General features: G+C 48.6%; 1 protein-coding gene across 1 annotated transcript in view; it reads right to left on the bottom strand.

The window, feature by feature from the left end:
* The window catches only part of VANGL1 (VANGL planar cell polarity protein 1), a 41685-nt gene extending 27571 nt beyond the window's left edge, over window positions 1-14114 (bottom strand). Inside the window, exons 1-4 of the mRNA XM_050708076.1 lie at window positions 14030-14114; window positions 6137-6429; window positions 4475-4601; window positions 1111-1718 (exon numbers count right to left, since the gene is read on the bottom strand). Coding sequence (XP_050564033.1) covers window positions 1111-1718; window positions 4475-4601; window positions 6137-6219 — 818 coding nt within the window. The 5' untranslated portion in view covers window positions 6220-6429; window positions 14030-14114. The remainder of the gene's footprint in view (window positions 1-1110; window positions 1719-4474; window positions 4602-6136; window positions 6430-14029) is intronic.
* Window positions 14115-16856: the final 2742 nt, after the last annotated feature.

Here is a 16856-nt window from a genome sequence, read left to right as displayed (position 1 = left end):
GGTCTGGACAAGATAAGTGGAACAGATGCTTGAGTGCACATACAGTCTGGGGAATCATCTTCAGAGCTCAGCTGCTGGCTTCACAGGGCACAGGAACTGAAAGATTTTTAGACATCCTCACAGGACACCGGAACCAAGGAGATTGAGACACCTGTCCTTTCTTGCACCTCTGCTGAGGGAAGCATTAATCCCAGTAGAAAGGCTGAGGCAGGCATGCATCAGACCTACAGATATTGCACATCTCCCAAACAATCCCAACATCTGACCCAGCAGACTGACCAACACCAATGACAAAAAGAGCAGGTACCATCATGACACAGAACCAACCCAGGAGAAGTACAGCACCACTAAAAAGAAAAAAAAACAGCTTGCACCTATGTGTGCCCCAGTACTCATTAAAAATATTGTTCTTATGAGTCCAAACTGATGAGAGTTTGGCCACATTAAGGGAACTGGTTCAGAAGGAGTTTCCCCAGGGCCAACACAAAAAATGCAGTCAACTCCCAGTCTTAGAAAAAAGGAAAAAGAGTCCCTAGTCACTGAAAGCATCCCACAGTGCAGATATCTGTCTACACCCTTCAAGGCATCTCCCACCTGTCACAAAATCAGGTGTCAGAGCTCAAACACCTGACTGCAAGCATTTCAACCAGCTGTCAATGGCTCACACAGGAGCTTGAGTGACAGTGCTCAATTTGACTTAAGGGATGTTTATTCAGGTTCCTTCCACAGCTCTTGGCTGCACAGGGCAGTGAGGACACAGATGTTTTCTGCATTTTAGCACATTAAGTTGCTGAATGCTTCTTACACAGGACCACTTCCTTCAGCCCCTGCCACACGAACGCAAGGGACTGGTTTGCCAGTCAGGAGGCTCTGAAGAGTAATGCCCTGCAGGGTGCTCTCAAAATGACCTTCAGCCCGCACAACCAAGAAGCACAAACCAGCCTGAGCCACACAAGGAAGCCTCTCCCCTTTCCTCCAGTGGAAGGTTCAGAAACCTCTGGGGGAAGATTCAGAAACCAGAGGTACCGCACAAACAAAAGCAGTTGACGCTTTGCGCTGTAGCACAGCCACATTTATCTGCACCGCTGGACTTCAGCGGCTTGTACCTACCTCAAATGCCCCAAGCTGTAGTATCGTGACTCTCCATCTGTTGACCGAACTACCTTGACAGTGAACATGGGCTGCAGCTGCCGTAGCTCCAGCAGCACAATGGCCAAGTAGTGAATGAAGAGCAGAGCATCCACCAGGGACACCGCATACTGCACTATTCCTTGGTAGTTGGTGTCCTTTGAGTCCAAGATGCGAACGCCATAAAAAAGCCAGTAGGAAAACACAAACAGGAAGATGAGGACCAACAAGAGGGCCCGAAACACAAACACCCTCGGTAGGTCTGCCTTGGGCTGGCGGAAGAACAGAGCCCAGGTCCCAATCAGAAGAATGAGGAGTTTAAACGCCACAGAGATGAACAGTCCCTCACAGACAGTACCACACGGCTCCAGATCATCCCGCCACAGGACCTGGGGTAACAGAATGAAGGCGATGGGGGTAAGGAAGACGAGGAGTCCGAGAACAGCTGCCACTGTTAAACCCAGGTAACGTTTGCAGTCCAACCCAACGCTGTCCTCCAGATCCTTACTGATCCTGGCTATGTCCTCCTGGGAAATGCTGTGCTCAGAGGTGCCTGTGATTGCTGTTGTGGTCTCACCCCAGTTGTCATCCTAAAGGAGAAAGAGAAACAAAAACGTCAGTGAAACAAACAGGTTATTTCTTCCAGGTCCTTTTCTTTTATTATTTGGCCTGGAAAAGGATTGCTACAAGAAACTTAAGTCTGCTAAGAAAAATCAACACCTTCAATATATTGAATAACCAATCCTGAAAATCAGCAAAGTTTTGGAAATAACAGCAGTTCCTCTAAAACATTGACTATAAATGTTAAAGACCTGTAACTATAGAGCAGGTAGCTCAACTTCCTATACCACTCAGCGTACCCCAGAGGCAGTTCTTCTGGCACACTTAACAAGCAATATGACATAACTCTTGGAAACTGCAGTAACCATCAAGTCCTACGTGCAAGACAAGGACTAGCACTTTTCCCACAAATTTTGTGGTTCAAGTGCACCACAGAATCACCTGGAAGGGAAAGTTTCATTTCAGGTCAGCTGTAGTCATTACACAATCAAAGACATGTTCACGCATTGTTTTTCCATCAGTAAGAGGAGCAACTGCATTTCCAGCAAGTTCCTCTACCTTTTTCTTTTTTTTTTTTTCCCTCCTCTACAGTAGCACTCCTCTCAGTAGCTGGCATATTCTAATAAAAGCTTAGTTAAACCAAAAAAATTATAGGTGGTCAACAAGGATATTTGCAGGTATAGTGCTTTAAATTTGAGGATCCTAGACTACCAATATAGTCAAGCTTCAGATTACATCTTGTTTTCCCGAAAACCTCATTTCTTCCCTAGCTTATTTCAGAGGACTTTGTCGAGCTAGGACTGCCACCCACACCATCATGCCTCCAATTGCTCCTTCCAGCTGCTGGCATGACCAAGGAGTTATGCTGACACGTACGGACTTGATTCACAGTTGCTGCTGAAGTGACTCGGGCAGGAGAAGACTCCTGTTACCTCATACAAACACCAAACAGCAGCAATGCCTGTGTTTTCTTGCCTGGCACCTGACACCTTTGTAGCTACAAGGCTCATTCAGAAGTCCACGTTTTGCTTTTCCTTTCACCCTCCTGAGTCTGTCTTTCTGCAGCCTGTGTCATTAATAGGATTTACACCTTCTCCCAGACTTTGGCAGCTATGTATGCTGATCTAAGCACTTTGTTTTAAAGAAATAGGCATCGTTTTAAGCATGAGACATGATACCTATAGACAGAAGAGTGCTGTAGGTGTGTACAGCTGCAGGGCTTCCTACATATCACAGCACTTTTAAACCATTATTCACCTCCTTAAAATAGCTACAGGAGAGAGTCTTCAAGAATCCTTGGGAGAGCAGTGGACAGAGGCAGCAACACTACTACGAACAACTCCCGTGATTTACCTCCTGATGCTCTTCATAACACCAATACCTCCCTGCCTACTGTGGCAGGGCTTTGAGGGAGACCAACCACAGTCAGGAACTTGAATTTATCTGAGTTTTGAGTCATTCCTCATCAAAACAAAGATTTCTGCATTGCAAGATGTCCTGAAAGGGAGCATAATCATATCACATCTTCCTTTTTGCCAGTGTCCCCAGTAAAGCAATCTAAGCATTTCAAGTATTTTATGCTTATGTATGAAATAGTTCTGCGTAATTTCCCCCATTTGATTGATAAGAAACTGCACAATAGAGAATGGATTGAAACATGACAGCAGCTTAAGGCTACAGCCCAGAAGAAAACAGGCAACCTCAGTCCCAGTCTATCACTTAAGAAAGCTCCTCCCATATTAAGTGGCACAAGCAGAAAAATCATGCATTTACAAGTCTAAATCTCAAGTGGTACAAAGTTGCTGAATGCAACCCAGGACATGCAGGAGAAAGCTCTCGTTCATGCATCAACTTATTTTTGTTTGACTGTTAACTGCGCTGAAGAGGTCTGTGTGAAAACAAGGACGTAAAAATTCACCTGCACTTTTATATGTATTCAAAGTAATAGCTCTTGAAAACAAAGACTTGGTTACAAAACACTAAGTGGATGTACAGGGAGTAAGCCTACTGGCACCTACACAAATACTGTTTTAAGTACTACCATACATAATTGGGGTGGAAACTGGGCATCGATATTACTTTTTTTTTTATTATTATTTTTTAAGTAGAGGTGAAGCCCCGCAGCCAAAAATTAACATACCAAAAGTCCAACCCAGGAGGCAATGAAACATCCTGCACTCTTTGTTTTGCAGCATCAGTGCTTATTTGAAAATGAGAATGCACCTTCAAATCAACTGCTACAGCAGAGATTACTGGATCCATCCTAGATGCAATTACACGCAGCATTTTTCCATTCTTTATTTAATCCAGTGTTAATATACCAGCTTCACTGAGTTTTGGGCTTTTTTTCCCCTTCCCAACTATGTTGTGTTACCTTTACATTTCTTGCCTCTCCTCCCCAGTGGGATCCTGGCACTAACATTTTACACTATTACCCCAAGCAAATCCCATCTAAAGACAAAAGAGTACATATAGGTGAAACGATTGACCTGAATAATGCACAGTGAGGTGATGGAAACATACGTTTCTATAGACCTTAGCAGATGACACTCTTTGGAGACAGAGGTAAATTAGTGCCCCAGGGGTAAGTCATGTCAGCACTGGTGCTGTCAAAAACAATGCCCTCAGAAAGACAAAACAGATCGAGACCTCAGCTTAACGTGAATAAATGCTAGCCACAGGTCATGGCAGCATATTAACAGCACATGAGCAACACATTCTACCCCCTACTCATTTGCTCTGTTCCAGAAACCAGACTCCAGGTGTACCTTCACGCCCTCCTTACCTGGCCCTCCTCTGTCCGAGAGGCATCATTCCCCAGCAGCGGCTCTGCAGGAGGTGCCTGGATAGTGACGGACTTCTCGGATCGACTGCCGTCTTTGCTTCGTGGCGATTTGTGCCTGTCACGACTCCTTTTCCAAACAAGAGGAGAAGAAAGTTACCAGAGAGCATGGCCTGGAATTACAACACCTTGTACTTGCAGCAGGTGCCCTAAGCATTAGGTTATAGTTCCTGCTTGCTCATCTCTCGATCAACATTGATTTCATTTGTTACAGAACAAGCTTCCAAAGAGGCAGAAAGTGACCTCGCCCAGAGCAGCCTGCAGCCCGGTGGCTGGGACAGTTTAACTTCTCAGACAGCCTTAGTTCCTGCAATGTGGAGTCTTGTCAGCTAAGACCTTCTTAACACTGTAGGACAACTGGTGAAGTTTGTTTCCACTGGTCAGCAGCCCCCAGCTAGCCTCTTACAAAGAATATCAAGGGTAGCAGGGCAGTGCTTACTGTCAGAATACCCTTGTAAGCCTCACAGCTTCTCATTTAAGAATATCTCAAGATAAGCCCCACCTATCTGCTCACCAATATTTCCCCTTCCCTTCCTACCTGGAGAGGAAAGCAGCCTTTGCACCTGAGACCCTCACTGCGCTGGCTTAAAGCTCAGAAGCGTCCAGGGTCCCAGCTCTTGCCATTGCATCTCTTTTGGGATTACCAGAGCCTAAAGGTTGCATGGGATGAGACTTTTTCCTGTTTGCAGCACGAGGCTCTGGGATTTTGTATGTTCTTTTGGGAACTTCGAAGGCATCTTTCCACATTGTATTCTAAATTTCAAAGGACAATCCGCCTTGGGGTTTGGGGGTGTTGAAGGAGAAGGGAAGAAAGGCAAATGAAGTGTTTTACTCAAGAAACAGACTGCAAGCAAAGAGACTATTTCGTGGAAGAATTCTTTTTCCAACCACACAGGATAATTGCTTCTGAAATGCAAAGTTATTTTGGACCAGCTCAGTTGTAAATTATGAAGACTGTAAATAGCACAAGCTTTGCGTTTAAAAATGACGATGATGAAAAAACAGTTTCCAAGTAATCAGATGTTTTAGAGCAAGATGGATTTTGATGCCACTGAGCTACCAGGACAGAAAGAGGACTTGCTATTCAAGTTCAGAAAAGCCTGACTTCTAATCCAATCAATGCTGATAGAGGACTTGCTGTAGACTCAAGTACCACTCAAATTCTATTAAAAAACACCACCAACAAAGAGTAGCCAGGAGGATGGTGGGAAGAGAAAGGCAGCCTTGTTGTTACACAATAAAAAAATAGCATTAAAATAGAAAACAAGTGGCAATATCACTCTAGGAAGTCTGACACATCTCTCCAGAGACTCTACTTATCCCTCACACTTTAAGAGCAGAATTAAGTGATCTTTTCCTTCTGCTAGTGCTTCCCCAGTGTTGCTGGCCATACATGACCCCAGCGTGCACGTAATAGTTTGAATGTCATTAAGCTAGTGGCATAATTGCTTCCTATCCTGTCACCTGGTTCCCCTTGAGGAGTCTCCACATGCATCTCCTCTGGAGCTGTAGCCTCAGTGATTTCATCCTGACTTATATTTTTTTCCTCCACAGTACACATCCTAGCTTAGAGCAGCAAGTAATTAAAAATAAGCATTTCCTTACCCTTGTCTGTGGGCTTTTTTGGAGTGACCTGAGTAGTGGGAGTATCCCGAATACGTTGATTCTGTATCCATTGCAGCAGACATTGGGGTCTGCACGGACGGCAGCACAGATTTTACTTAGAGACGAGTTCCTGGTGCTCCTGAGGTGGAGTCCGTGATAAAAGTGCTTTCCTGGGTACTCTTTGCTTCCCAGTCATCAGTGAGGCCTGGTCCTTGGGGACTTGAGTGAGCTTCCCTTACAAGGAATCCATCCAGATGGGGAGGAGAGAGGGTGCTCTGCTCCTCACGGTCGGCCTACGGAAAGACAAACAGGCATGGAAATGCATGCTAAGCAAAGCAAAACAGTATTCCTGCTGTGCTAATTCCCTCACCCTCTTCCACTCAGCCACATGTCCCCAGCTCACGACACTGCCCAGTTCACAAGCTCATCCTGGCCCATCTCTCTCTTTTTGGTCTGGAGAAACACACACATTTGCAGATCTTTAAACAAACTGATAACATAGCTCTGTTTTGCAAAGTCCAGCCCATTCATCCAAAAATCTGCAAGAAACACCATCAGTCACTTGATAAAGACAGTGCCTCAGAGAAGGCTCTGCAGCCTAGATGCAGAAATTCACCCCTTGTGAATTGCCAGGAAAAAAAAGGGCTCAACTTCCACACCTCCTTTCTTCTCACCCCATTAATGCAGATCCCAAACACCACCAGATTCAGAATGACAGCTCTTCCTGGGGGAAGGGGTGGGTGACTACCCTAGCAGAAACGCTGAAAACGATCAGACCACCGTGTCTCAACCTGCTTTGTTTTCATAACTGCAAGGTGTGCCCGTTTTACGAGCATTAGTTACTCTACAATCGATGGCACTGCAAACGCCTCCCTTTCTTTGCAACCCCTGCCTCCAAGAGCTAATTTGGGCTTTGAAGAATTGAATTTTATTAGAAGTTGGATCTATATATACACACGTACTAACAGCACTGGTGAAAACTGATTAGAGATCCTGTCTGGCTTATATGGGCCAACATTTCTTGCAGCATGCTTGCAGTTGGAACAAAAGCTTAAATCCCACTTGCAAAAGGCTGAAGAAATGGTCGTGCTTTTTGGGTCAAGAACAGGGTGGCATCAGAACAGCTCCCAGGAGTCACACGCCTGCTTTCCAACCCCATACCTTGCGCACGGTTTCTCAAATTCCTGACCATTCCTGCCCAGCCCGCTGCTGCCTCCAGCCAACGCCAGCGGAACGGAGGGCTACAGCCACGCAGTAGTCTCAGAGCAGGCAAAAGACTGCTTTACATTAAATTAAATCCCTCCGTTATACTCTGCTCACAGCACTTTTCAAAGCTGTTAGCAATAAAACCGTCAACCACTGCTTTCCACCCTCTCCCTTCCCCAGCAGGGAGAGACAACAGCAGCAGTTGGGCTTCGCACTTGGCCAGCTATCCTGTCCAGCCCTAGGATTCCTCCACTAACACCTCCAGAAAAGCTCACAAGCGAGCAGAGAGCAGCCCTCTACCACACACAAACCCTGCCAAAGAATGAGGTCTCATCCCCACGGGGTTCCTTGGCTCACGCTGGGATCTGGAACGACCCAAAGCAGTGTCCCCTCTGCATCAGGAGCTGCAGGTATTGGCCCAACTCCTGGGCTTGCCAGGGCTCTCAGGGAGGAGAAGGTGTGGGGGGACCTTTCATGTACACGAATTCCCAGGCTGTAAGGGAATATTGTGCCTCAATAAAACTCTTTAAAGGCAGCACAGAATCTAGGGAGGACAAATAAGGATGGAAACATAAGGCCCGGATTTGGAAGGGGGGAACGAGGATGAATTTAGACTCTATAGGCAAAGGAAACATAAAGCCAAGGCACAGTTTGAAACATCACATCATTACTGTAACAGGAACAAAAATCCCCGAGCCAGGGACACATGATGCAACGCATTAACTCCCCAGATTTGCGCACAGCCTGTAGCTTATGGCTCCAGGAACAGGCTGGGACTCAGAAAGGCTGATTTTTTACCTCCATCCTGCTAGACAGCCTCAGCCAAACCTCCTCCACCATGCCCAGCCTTCAAAAAGCACTGTGATACTGACAGAGGAGATGGCACTAGAGCAGCTCACAAGCATGACAAACCAGGAATGCCCTCCCAAATACACAAGGTGTTAACAGGCATTACGGGATTAACCCACTTACTGCTCGTGGCATTACCAGAGTCTCTCTGAGAGCAACCACTGCCTTCACAAACGTGCACCACCGTGATATAGGAATGGGAAAAACAAGGAGAGCTGTTGGTGCACATCGTTAAGGGTTACTCACTCTCCCCAGGCTTTATGTTGGTGCGGGTGGCCCATCTACCTGCAAGTACTTCCACACGCTTTGCATTCAGACGATTCCCACAGCCTCCAGGAGAGGTGGGATGAGGAAACCGAGGCATGAAGGGGCACACTGCTCACCCAGGGCTGCACAGCAATAACAGGGAAACTTGTGGGGAAAGCTTCAACTCCCAGCCTTTTCCTCTGATCACTTCGTTTTTCCCCCCAACTCCCAGACAGAAGATCAGAGCTGAGACACAGATCAGGAGCACAGCTCCTCTCCCACCCCCAGCAGCACAGGGGCACGCTTCTCTGGAGACACCAGAAAATACTTCAGCAGGCAGAAACTGCTGTGAAAAAAAATGCACAGGCTTCCCAGGCAGGAACCACAAACAAGCAGCTCCCATTTGGCAGCAGGCAAAGCAAGGCAGCGCTGGGCACCAGGCACGGAAAGCAGACTCACAGCAAGACAGGAAGGTCGGGGCAGGCTGGATCACGCCAACTTTCATTTTCTGCGTAAACACGAGCAACGGTTTTGACATAGCTCTGTGAAAAGTCAACAACAAGGCCCCCAAAAAAACGTTAAGCCTCCTGGACGGCGGTCAAAAGCAACGTGATGAACTCGGGAACTCTGCACCACCTCCTGGCCCCGCTGCAGGACGTGCTGGTGGCTAAGTAAATCTTCCCACCAAGGCAGTTATGGGGTTGTTGGGAATAAAACACATCTGCCCAATCTGAGCAGGATGAAGCGAAGGAACCAAGGAAGGAGGAGCACAGTCTGCAGAGAGAATGGTCCAGGCACGCTCCCTGTAGCCAAACCAAGCAGGGTCTATGTCATGGCAGGAAGGGAAGTAGCCTTACCCCAGAAAGCCTTCTGAAACTGCTGGGGAAAGAGGTAGGGAGGGGACAGAAGACGAACAGCATGATAAATTGCATCTCCGTGTTGGAGCTCTCTCAATGCCAGAGCCAGAAACCAGCCCTGGATTAGCCACCACCCCAGCAGCACCCACCGCTGAAGCCTGAGCAAAGCTAGAGAAGGCAAGCTGGCACGTGCCTTGGATGTAGCACGACCATATCCAAACCGAGCAGTCTGTAAACACCTCCACTGCTGAGCTACAAATAATCACCTTTCTTACCCTACCCTCTGGGCAGGGACAACTGCACTGCCTAAAGCAGCAGCCCCATCATTTGGGGCCTCATCCCTCCACAAACACGCATGAGTTGAGAGCCCCATTTAGTTAATGCAAACAGCTTCACAAAAGATCGTTACATCTCACAGAAGGCATGGTCTGTTTGTTTGCAGAGCTTCTGGTCCTGCATGAAAGCGAGTTCCTCCTTGAGGGCAGGGTTGCAATATACTTGGGTTTTGGAGGGGAAGCCACCACCGTGAGTAGCTTCCACCTCGACACCATGGTGCATTCCTCTCCGTGTATCAACACAACCTTCAGAGAGCGAACAGCACCACTGGAGGAGAGGGGAAAAAAAAAATCTGCGTCTCCCCCTTGCCGCACTTTTGTCCTGGATCCTTTCCACGATCTATTTCACATCACAGCCCCAAACTGCAAAACCCACACCACGGTGAAGAGAAGTCCTCCTCCACTCAAACCACCACGCTGTGCAACCGCACGCTGAGCCCTTCGCTCCCCGAAGGGCTGAGACGCTCGCTTTGCCTTCCCCTCATTGATAGATGAAGGAAGGATGCTGCGGACCTCATTCCACTGTGAACCACTAAGTGGGAAACAATGCTAAAGAGGCCCCAGAGGAAATCCGGGGACCCTAGTCTGGCAAGACAGATAGCCGCATCCTGTACGGCAGCGAAGAAATGTAGTTACCCCTGAGCACTGTAGAGATCACTGTAATTACAGTTCCTACACAGCTACACAACTCATTGTAACTCCCTCTTTTCATACGCTCATAAATCTCCCCCAAAAGTTCCTTTGAATTGCTATTTTCCACGCTGGGAGCCCCATCCCGCTTCCAATGAAGTTCGCCTTGTGATCATCTTCAAGGCAGTGCAGCTTGGCTCCCGGCCCAAGGGAAATTTAAAAAGAGCAAGTTACATCTTTAAATCAAAGAGGGCAAACGCAAACAAGAGCGCTTTTTTACATCCCAGGCTTTCCCAATGGGTTTCCCCCCTGCGAAGCCAAGGCAAACAATTCCTCGTCAGCTCCACTTTGAAAACCTTCCCCACGCAGCTTCATTCCTACCCAGTGTAGGACTTGCAGTCGATTATGGTCTGTTTAGCAGTGGATTCACAAAGTTACGTGTGTCTGGAAGTGCCATCTGGAGCACAAGCAGCCACAAGTGTCCACAAGTGTGTGCGCACATTGGATTCAGCATGCTGCTGGCCCCGCTCCTTAAGCGGCACCAGCTGTCCACAGGGTACAAGGGATGTCCGCTAGCGATTCCACCGAAAACTTCTTCTATGAAACATCTAAACATCTATGAAACATCTTCTATGAAACATCTAAAACTTCTAATGAAGCAAAAAGCTTTGCAAATTAAACACATTGAACCCCATGAACTATGCTAAGGGATGGCGTGAGGGTTCAGGAATAAAAATAATTTTTTAAAAAACTGCTAGACACTGAGGAAACATTCCAATGATAGCGTTGACTCGCCCGCATGGCACAGCTGTGGCATTTTCTTATTATTTACTTCAGAAAAATGAGAAATTACGTCACTCACTACATTCAACACCATACATAAAAAGACCTATTAGCAATTCCACAGGAACCTTTTGCTTTTGAATTTCCTGAGCGGGCCCAGATCCAGCAACTTGATCTGTAAGCACAGGAGTTCACCTGCAGTGATCTACTTGCAGAGCCAAGGCTTTCAGTTTTAACTGCCAACGAGCTCTCAAAAAAAGTGTTTTTTTTTTGGAAAACGTGTTTTTCCAAAAGCTTATTTATTTTTGCATGTCATTAAGTCAGGCTCATTTTGGCCTTGAAATACGTAAACCGGGACCTTTACTCTATGGCAGTGGTTCTTGATTTGCAAGCCCCACATCCTAAAAAGAAACGTCTCACAGTCAGCAAATTCAAGCCCTCCAGCAATACGCTCTCTTTTCTTCACTGCTTCTTGCAGGCTTCTTAGAAACAGTTCACAGACCCCCGGGAATTTCCAGCCCCTCAGCTGAAAACCATCAGTCCACAACACAGATACTTCAGAAAGAACAGTCACCGCTTACTGAAGCGATCCACCTGCATGTTTAATCATGACGCGCCATAGCGCAGGTCTGAAAATTGAGTGAGGCTGTCTCAGCTGACGACAAAAACCACCCGAGCAAGCGGTGCTTCTGACCAGCAATCCCCAGCCTCCTCGCTACGCAGCTGATCCGTGACTTGGGAAGGTCTCTGCACGGGACCCATCAGTCAAGCACTTCCCAGGAGGACGTCCTTTGCCCGCTCCAAGAACCACATCTGCGCTGTCCAAGTCTGTGAAGCTCAACCGGCGTTCCAGTCGTCATCAATCATGCAAATTATACCTTAGTTGCCAATCTGTCGGAGTGGTGAAAGCTTGCACTTCCTCGCGCATACATCTCCCATGCTGCTAGACCTTCAAACGCACCTCTCAATCCCAGAGCCGTGCAACGTGGTAGAAAATATTGTTGCCTCACCCTCGTTACTCCAGAGCACCCGAGACTGTGCGTAGGAACAGTTTTCAATACCGATGTTCAAAGCCCTACAGCCTTGCCGAAGCAAAGAGGGCAAGATCTGCCCTGGAGCTATTGCTTCAGACTCTGCCTATCCAAGCTGACAGTACCCGTACCTTATTTTCAAAGTTTATTTTTAGCCATAGCAGTTAGATATTGAGATAACGTTAAAGGTTACAAATTACAAGAGGTTTCCCTAGTGAAAGTGCTCTCCTTTAGGAGACTGCACGTTTTCCTATGTTTTCTATTTGAAAATAAAAAAATAAGTCTACAGACCCTGAGCAACCCCGCAGCACGCTACACAGCTGGACTCCACATGACAGAGCCTGTCTCTGATGCCTCCATCTGCCCAATCCTTGATACAGTCGATGCCATTCTGACTTGGCAAGAAGGAAGGGCAAGGGCACGATCCCCAAGGAAATCGCCAGGTTTTGAATTCAACCTAAATCAGGTAGTTCTGAGATAAAGGCTAATGATAAATTAAAAAGTCCTAAGACAGTTTTCAAAACAGTTCGTTTTCCTCCTGCTGCCAAATTCCCCGGTGTCAGTACCAGACGTGGAGGAGCATGACACTCCTCGCGCCTTTACAATTACAGTTTCCCCCTGGCAGAGCCAGACATCACAGTCCTCTGCTCAATCCTGTCCCTCAAGTCGCTTCTCAGCACCTCAGTAACAGCAAAACTATGTTTCTGACACTATTCTCAGCTCTGGTTTTCAGAGGCATGGGTGGAAGGCAGGCTACCAGGACAATACAACATGTAGTCTTGCTAGGACAACTGCAGACATGTTGGTAGTGTTTCCCCAGTACAGTATCCTGGTCTCCTCGTGGTGGTAAGCCCTCCCTAGGTGCATATGTCCGTAACGCATCAAAGGCCACCATGAATACCGCTACCGCTCACCAAAACCAAGAGGACACCAGCAGCCACAAGGAATCCTGTATTTGGGTGAGCATCACCAGGCACAGCTCAGACGTCTGCTCTCCTCCCAGGCAGCCGGCCAGCGACCACGGGCAGTTAGCTCTTTGCCTGGGTGGCTCCCAGGCAGGCTGGAAACCCTTCCAACACCTCGGCTCACAGGGAGAGCTCTTCGGGGAGGCTTTCTGCAAGACTCACTTGTTAATTTTGAAAAATAAACGGTCAAGTGAGGTGCTGGCAGAGCCATCACCGGTCTCGGAGTTGCGGCTGGCTGCAAAGCCAAACCCCGGAGGGGGACGAGAGCCAAGCAAGTTCATAGCCGAGCTGGCTGAAGACTACGCAGCCCCGGCACTGCTGGAGCTCCCTTCCCTGCGGTGCCTCTCCTCTGAGCTGGGACACCACGGCAGTGGGCTTACGTATGACACAGCGTGAGCTCTGCAACACCCCGATTTGCTCCTCTGGGCAGCGTCGCTTCACGCATGAACTCCCTAGAGCTGCAAAGACTTCGGGGCGAGGCGCGATGACAGACCCGGGGCTGAGGAAAGCCCCGCTGTGGCAGCAGGAGGGTTGCCAGGTCTGCTTCCCCCGCCTGGAAGCGCTGCCACAGAGCCACCCGCGCTCTGCGAGCGGAGAACTCAGCCTTTGCGCTAAGAAACCCTGCTCACAGCCCGGATAAGCGCCCAAACCGGGACAGGACGGGCTTCCAGGGGCTGTGCCGAGCGTGCCCTTACGGGACCAGCGGCTGCGGCTTTGCCCTCTGCCGGGCGCGCTCAGACCCGCAGCCGGGCAGCGCCGGGAAGGGCAGCAGCCACCTCCCGCAGCCATCTCCTCCTGCACCCCCTGCACCCCCTGCGCCCACCTCCTCCAGCCCTGGTCCTGCAGCCCTCATCCCCATCCGCAGGACAGCAGCCACCTCTCAGCCCTGCACGCCCACGATTTTTGGGCCCACCCTGCCGGGCTATGAGCCCCCCTCGCCTCCTTCCCGACAGACGGACACACAGACACACGGACGGACGGACAGACCGACCTGCCTCCCCCATAGCCGCTCAGCCAGCCCCAGCCCTCCTCCGCCGCCTTCCTCCGGCGGCGGCCGCCGTTCGCCGCCGCTTTCCGCTTCCTGTGCCCGGCACCGCCCCGCAGCCCCGCCCCGGGCCGGCCCCGAGCCCTCCTCATCTCTTAATAACAATTAATTCTGTCAGCTGGCTGGTGGGGGGGGGCGTGAGGGAACCCCCCAGATCCCAGCTCTGTGCTTTGAGTTACTGAGGTACAGCCCGCTCCACAAAGGGGACAAACACAGAGTGCACTGAATTCCTCCTGTCAGACAGCTCCTGCCTTGCCTTCGTGTGGCCTCTGTAGCTTACATCTTTTATTTTTCCCTTCCAATTTCCCTTTTTTCCAAAATAATGCACTAACTTTGCTTGTGGTACCCGTCCCCTACTCACCATCTGCACAACATTACATGATTTCACCATTTCAGTCAGGCAGGAATTATAAGAACTGTTCCCATATCGCTCCAGTTTGGCAGTTCCATTGCCTCCTGCTCCGCACGGCATACATCTTACCCACCCCGTGCCTGGCTGGAAGAGGCCCGTATCAAGTGATAGGCTCCATCTCACGTTGTACACCAACATGTGCCTAAACTTGCCCACGGCCCTGGCACTCCGCTGCATTCCAGACAGTCGCCCTGCCCTGGAAAGTGTTCGACATCCAGCTGAGAGCATCACCGGGTGCTCGTGGCTCCCAGCTGCCAATCCTTCACTACAGGGCAGCTTGGTTTCCTGCTCAGAGCAGGGGAACATGACAAAAGGCAACAGGCTACAGCTTATTCAACCCATGCATCTGGGACAGGGGAGAGACTCAGAGCATGGTTTTACTGGTGCGGCGTGGGGAGGACAAGGGGGGATGCTGCCCTCTCTGACAGGCTACGGGAACTCGGGGAGTAAAACTTCAACAGAGAAGGGGACTTTTTCAGAGGTCTTTAACTGGACTTCTTTGGACCAAGAACCTCCTCTGTCCAGTCCCTATTTCTTCTTCTCCTATTATGCTACCCCAGCAGCTGCTCAAGATTTTCTCAGTAGACACAGACAAGAAAAGGCTTGTGTACTGCACAGCCAGTAAGAGACTGGAAAGACTGAAAGATTCCTGAATACTAGTTTCACTCTTGAATACTAGTTTCATGGTTCAGAGCAGCAGGACTCATTGCAGTACGTGGAGGAAAGGAGATCCATATGAGATCGCAGCTGGGGATACATCTAGGCCCTGTCCAGACCCAGGTGGCACAGATATGCGTTAGACCCAGCAGCAAGCCCTCTGCCACCTGACTGTGTCAAGCTGTTAAACAAAGCACTAGCAAAGAAAGGATACACTGAAGACAGGCTCAGAGGCAGATATGAGGTGCTGTTACATGCTTATCTTTCATCATCTGTTTAAACCACTCAGACATGAGGAAACTTTTGGCATGAGTCAACCTACTTGTGCGGTAGGGTCATAGTTTAGAAATCTGTAAAGTGCTAAGCTACGTCAGCGTAGCATATCACTATTGAATAGGCAGGATTAGAGGTGTTTGTTGTTATTTTCTTGATTGTTTGTTTTAAGAATACCCAGAGCAGATCTTAGATTCACAGGAGAACGATTTAAGTTGGAATGGACTTTTGGAGACCATCTGGTCCAGTGTCCTCATTCAGAACAGGGTCAACTGGAGCAGGTTGTACTAAGTCATGTTTTGAGTATCTCCAAGGAGTCCACAGCCTCCCTGAGCAACCTATTCCAGGGTTTGAACAGTAAAACATATAACCAATGAAATGAACTAGTAAAAACGTTTTCTGATGTTTAAATGGAATTCCATGTATTTCAGTCTGTGGCTGTTCCTTCTTTTCCTTTCACTGGGTTCTGCTGAGAAGAATCTGGATCCACCTTCTTTATTTTTCAGCCTGGAGAAGAGGAGGCTGAGGGGGGACCTCATCGCAGTATACAACTTCCTCACAAGGGGGAGTGGAGAGGCAGGTGACCTATTCTCAGTTATCACCAGTGACAGGACCCGTGGGAACGGTGTGAAGCTGAGGCAGGGGAAGTTTAGGCTGGACAGCAGGAAGAGGTTCTTCACTGAGAGGGTGGTCACACACTGGAACAGGCTCCCCAGTGAAGTAGTCACTGCACCAAGCCTGTCTGAATTTAAGAAGAGATTGGACTGTGCACTTAGTCACATGCTCTAAACTTTTGGGCAGACCTGTGCGGTGCCAGGAGTTGGACTTGATGATCCTTATGGGTCCCTTCCAACTTGGGATATTCTATGATTCGCATCAAATATTTATACACATCAATACACATTTATATGCATCGATTCCCCTCTGAAACCTCTCTTTTCAAGGCTGGAAAATCCCAGCTCTCAGCCTCTCCTGGTATGTCAGATGCTCCGATCCTTTAATTATTTTAGTGGACCTAGGCCAGACTCACTCCAGTACATCCATATCAAACAAACGTGGTCTTTGGTCCAGGGCGTACACTGTCTGCATGCAATGCAAGAAACCAGCACTGTTTAGTTCCCATCTATTCTGACCTTTTCACATTCCTGCTGGCATAGTGGCCAGGGAATGTTTTAGGAAGGATCTGCATGTGGTCAAGTGCATGGACTTGCACTGCTTTGAGGAATGTTTATAGATGCATACACAGAACAAGCAGATACAGAGTTAAGACACTCACATGAAGCCAGGCCCACACTTGGCCTATTTCATGATGTGGCACACAGATGAAGGATATGATCTCAGATTTTTCATCCCTTTCTGCAGCTGGCTTCCATGAGATCACAAACACCTCTTGATTTGCTCCAAATTTGCCTCTCTTCCCCCATTTAAAAA

This window comes from Cygnus atratus, chromosome 1, assembly GCF_013377495.2.
Source record: "Cygnus atratus isolate AKBS03 ecotype Queensland, Australia chromosome 1, CAtr_DNAZoo_HiC_assembly, whole genome shotgun sequence".
NCBI classification, from domain to species: domain Eukaryota; kingdom Metazoa; phylum Chordata; class Aves; order Anseriformes; family Anatidae; genus Cygnus; species Cygnus atratus.
The sequence above is the reverse complement of the archived record's forward strand: the minus strand, read 5'-3'. Positions and strand labels throughout refer to the sequence as shown.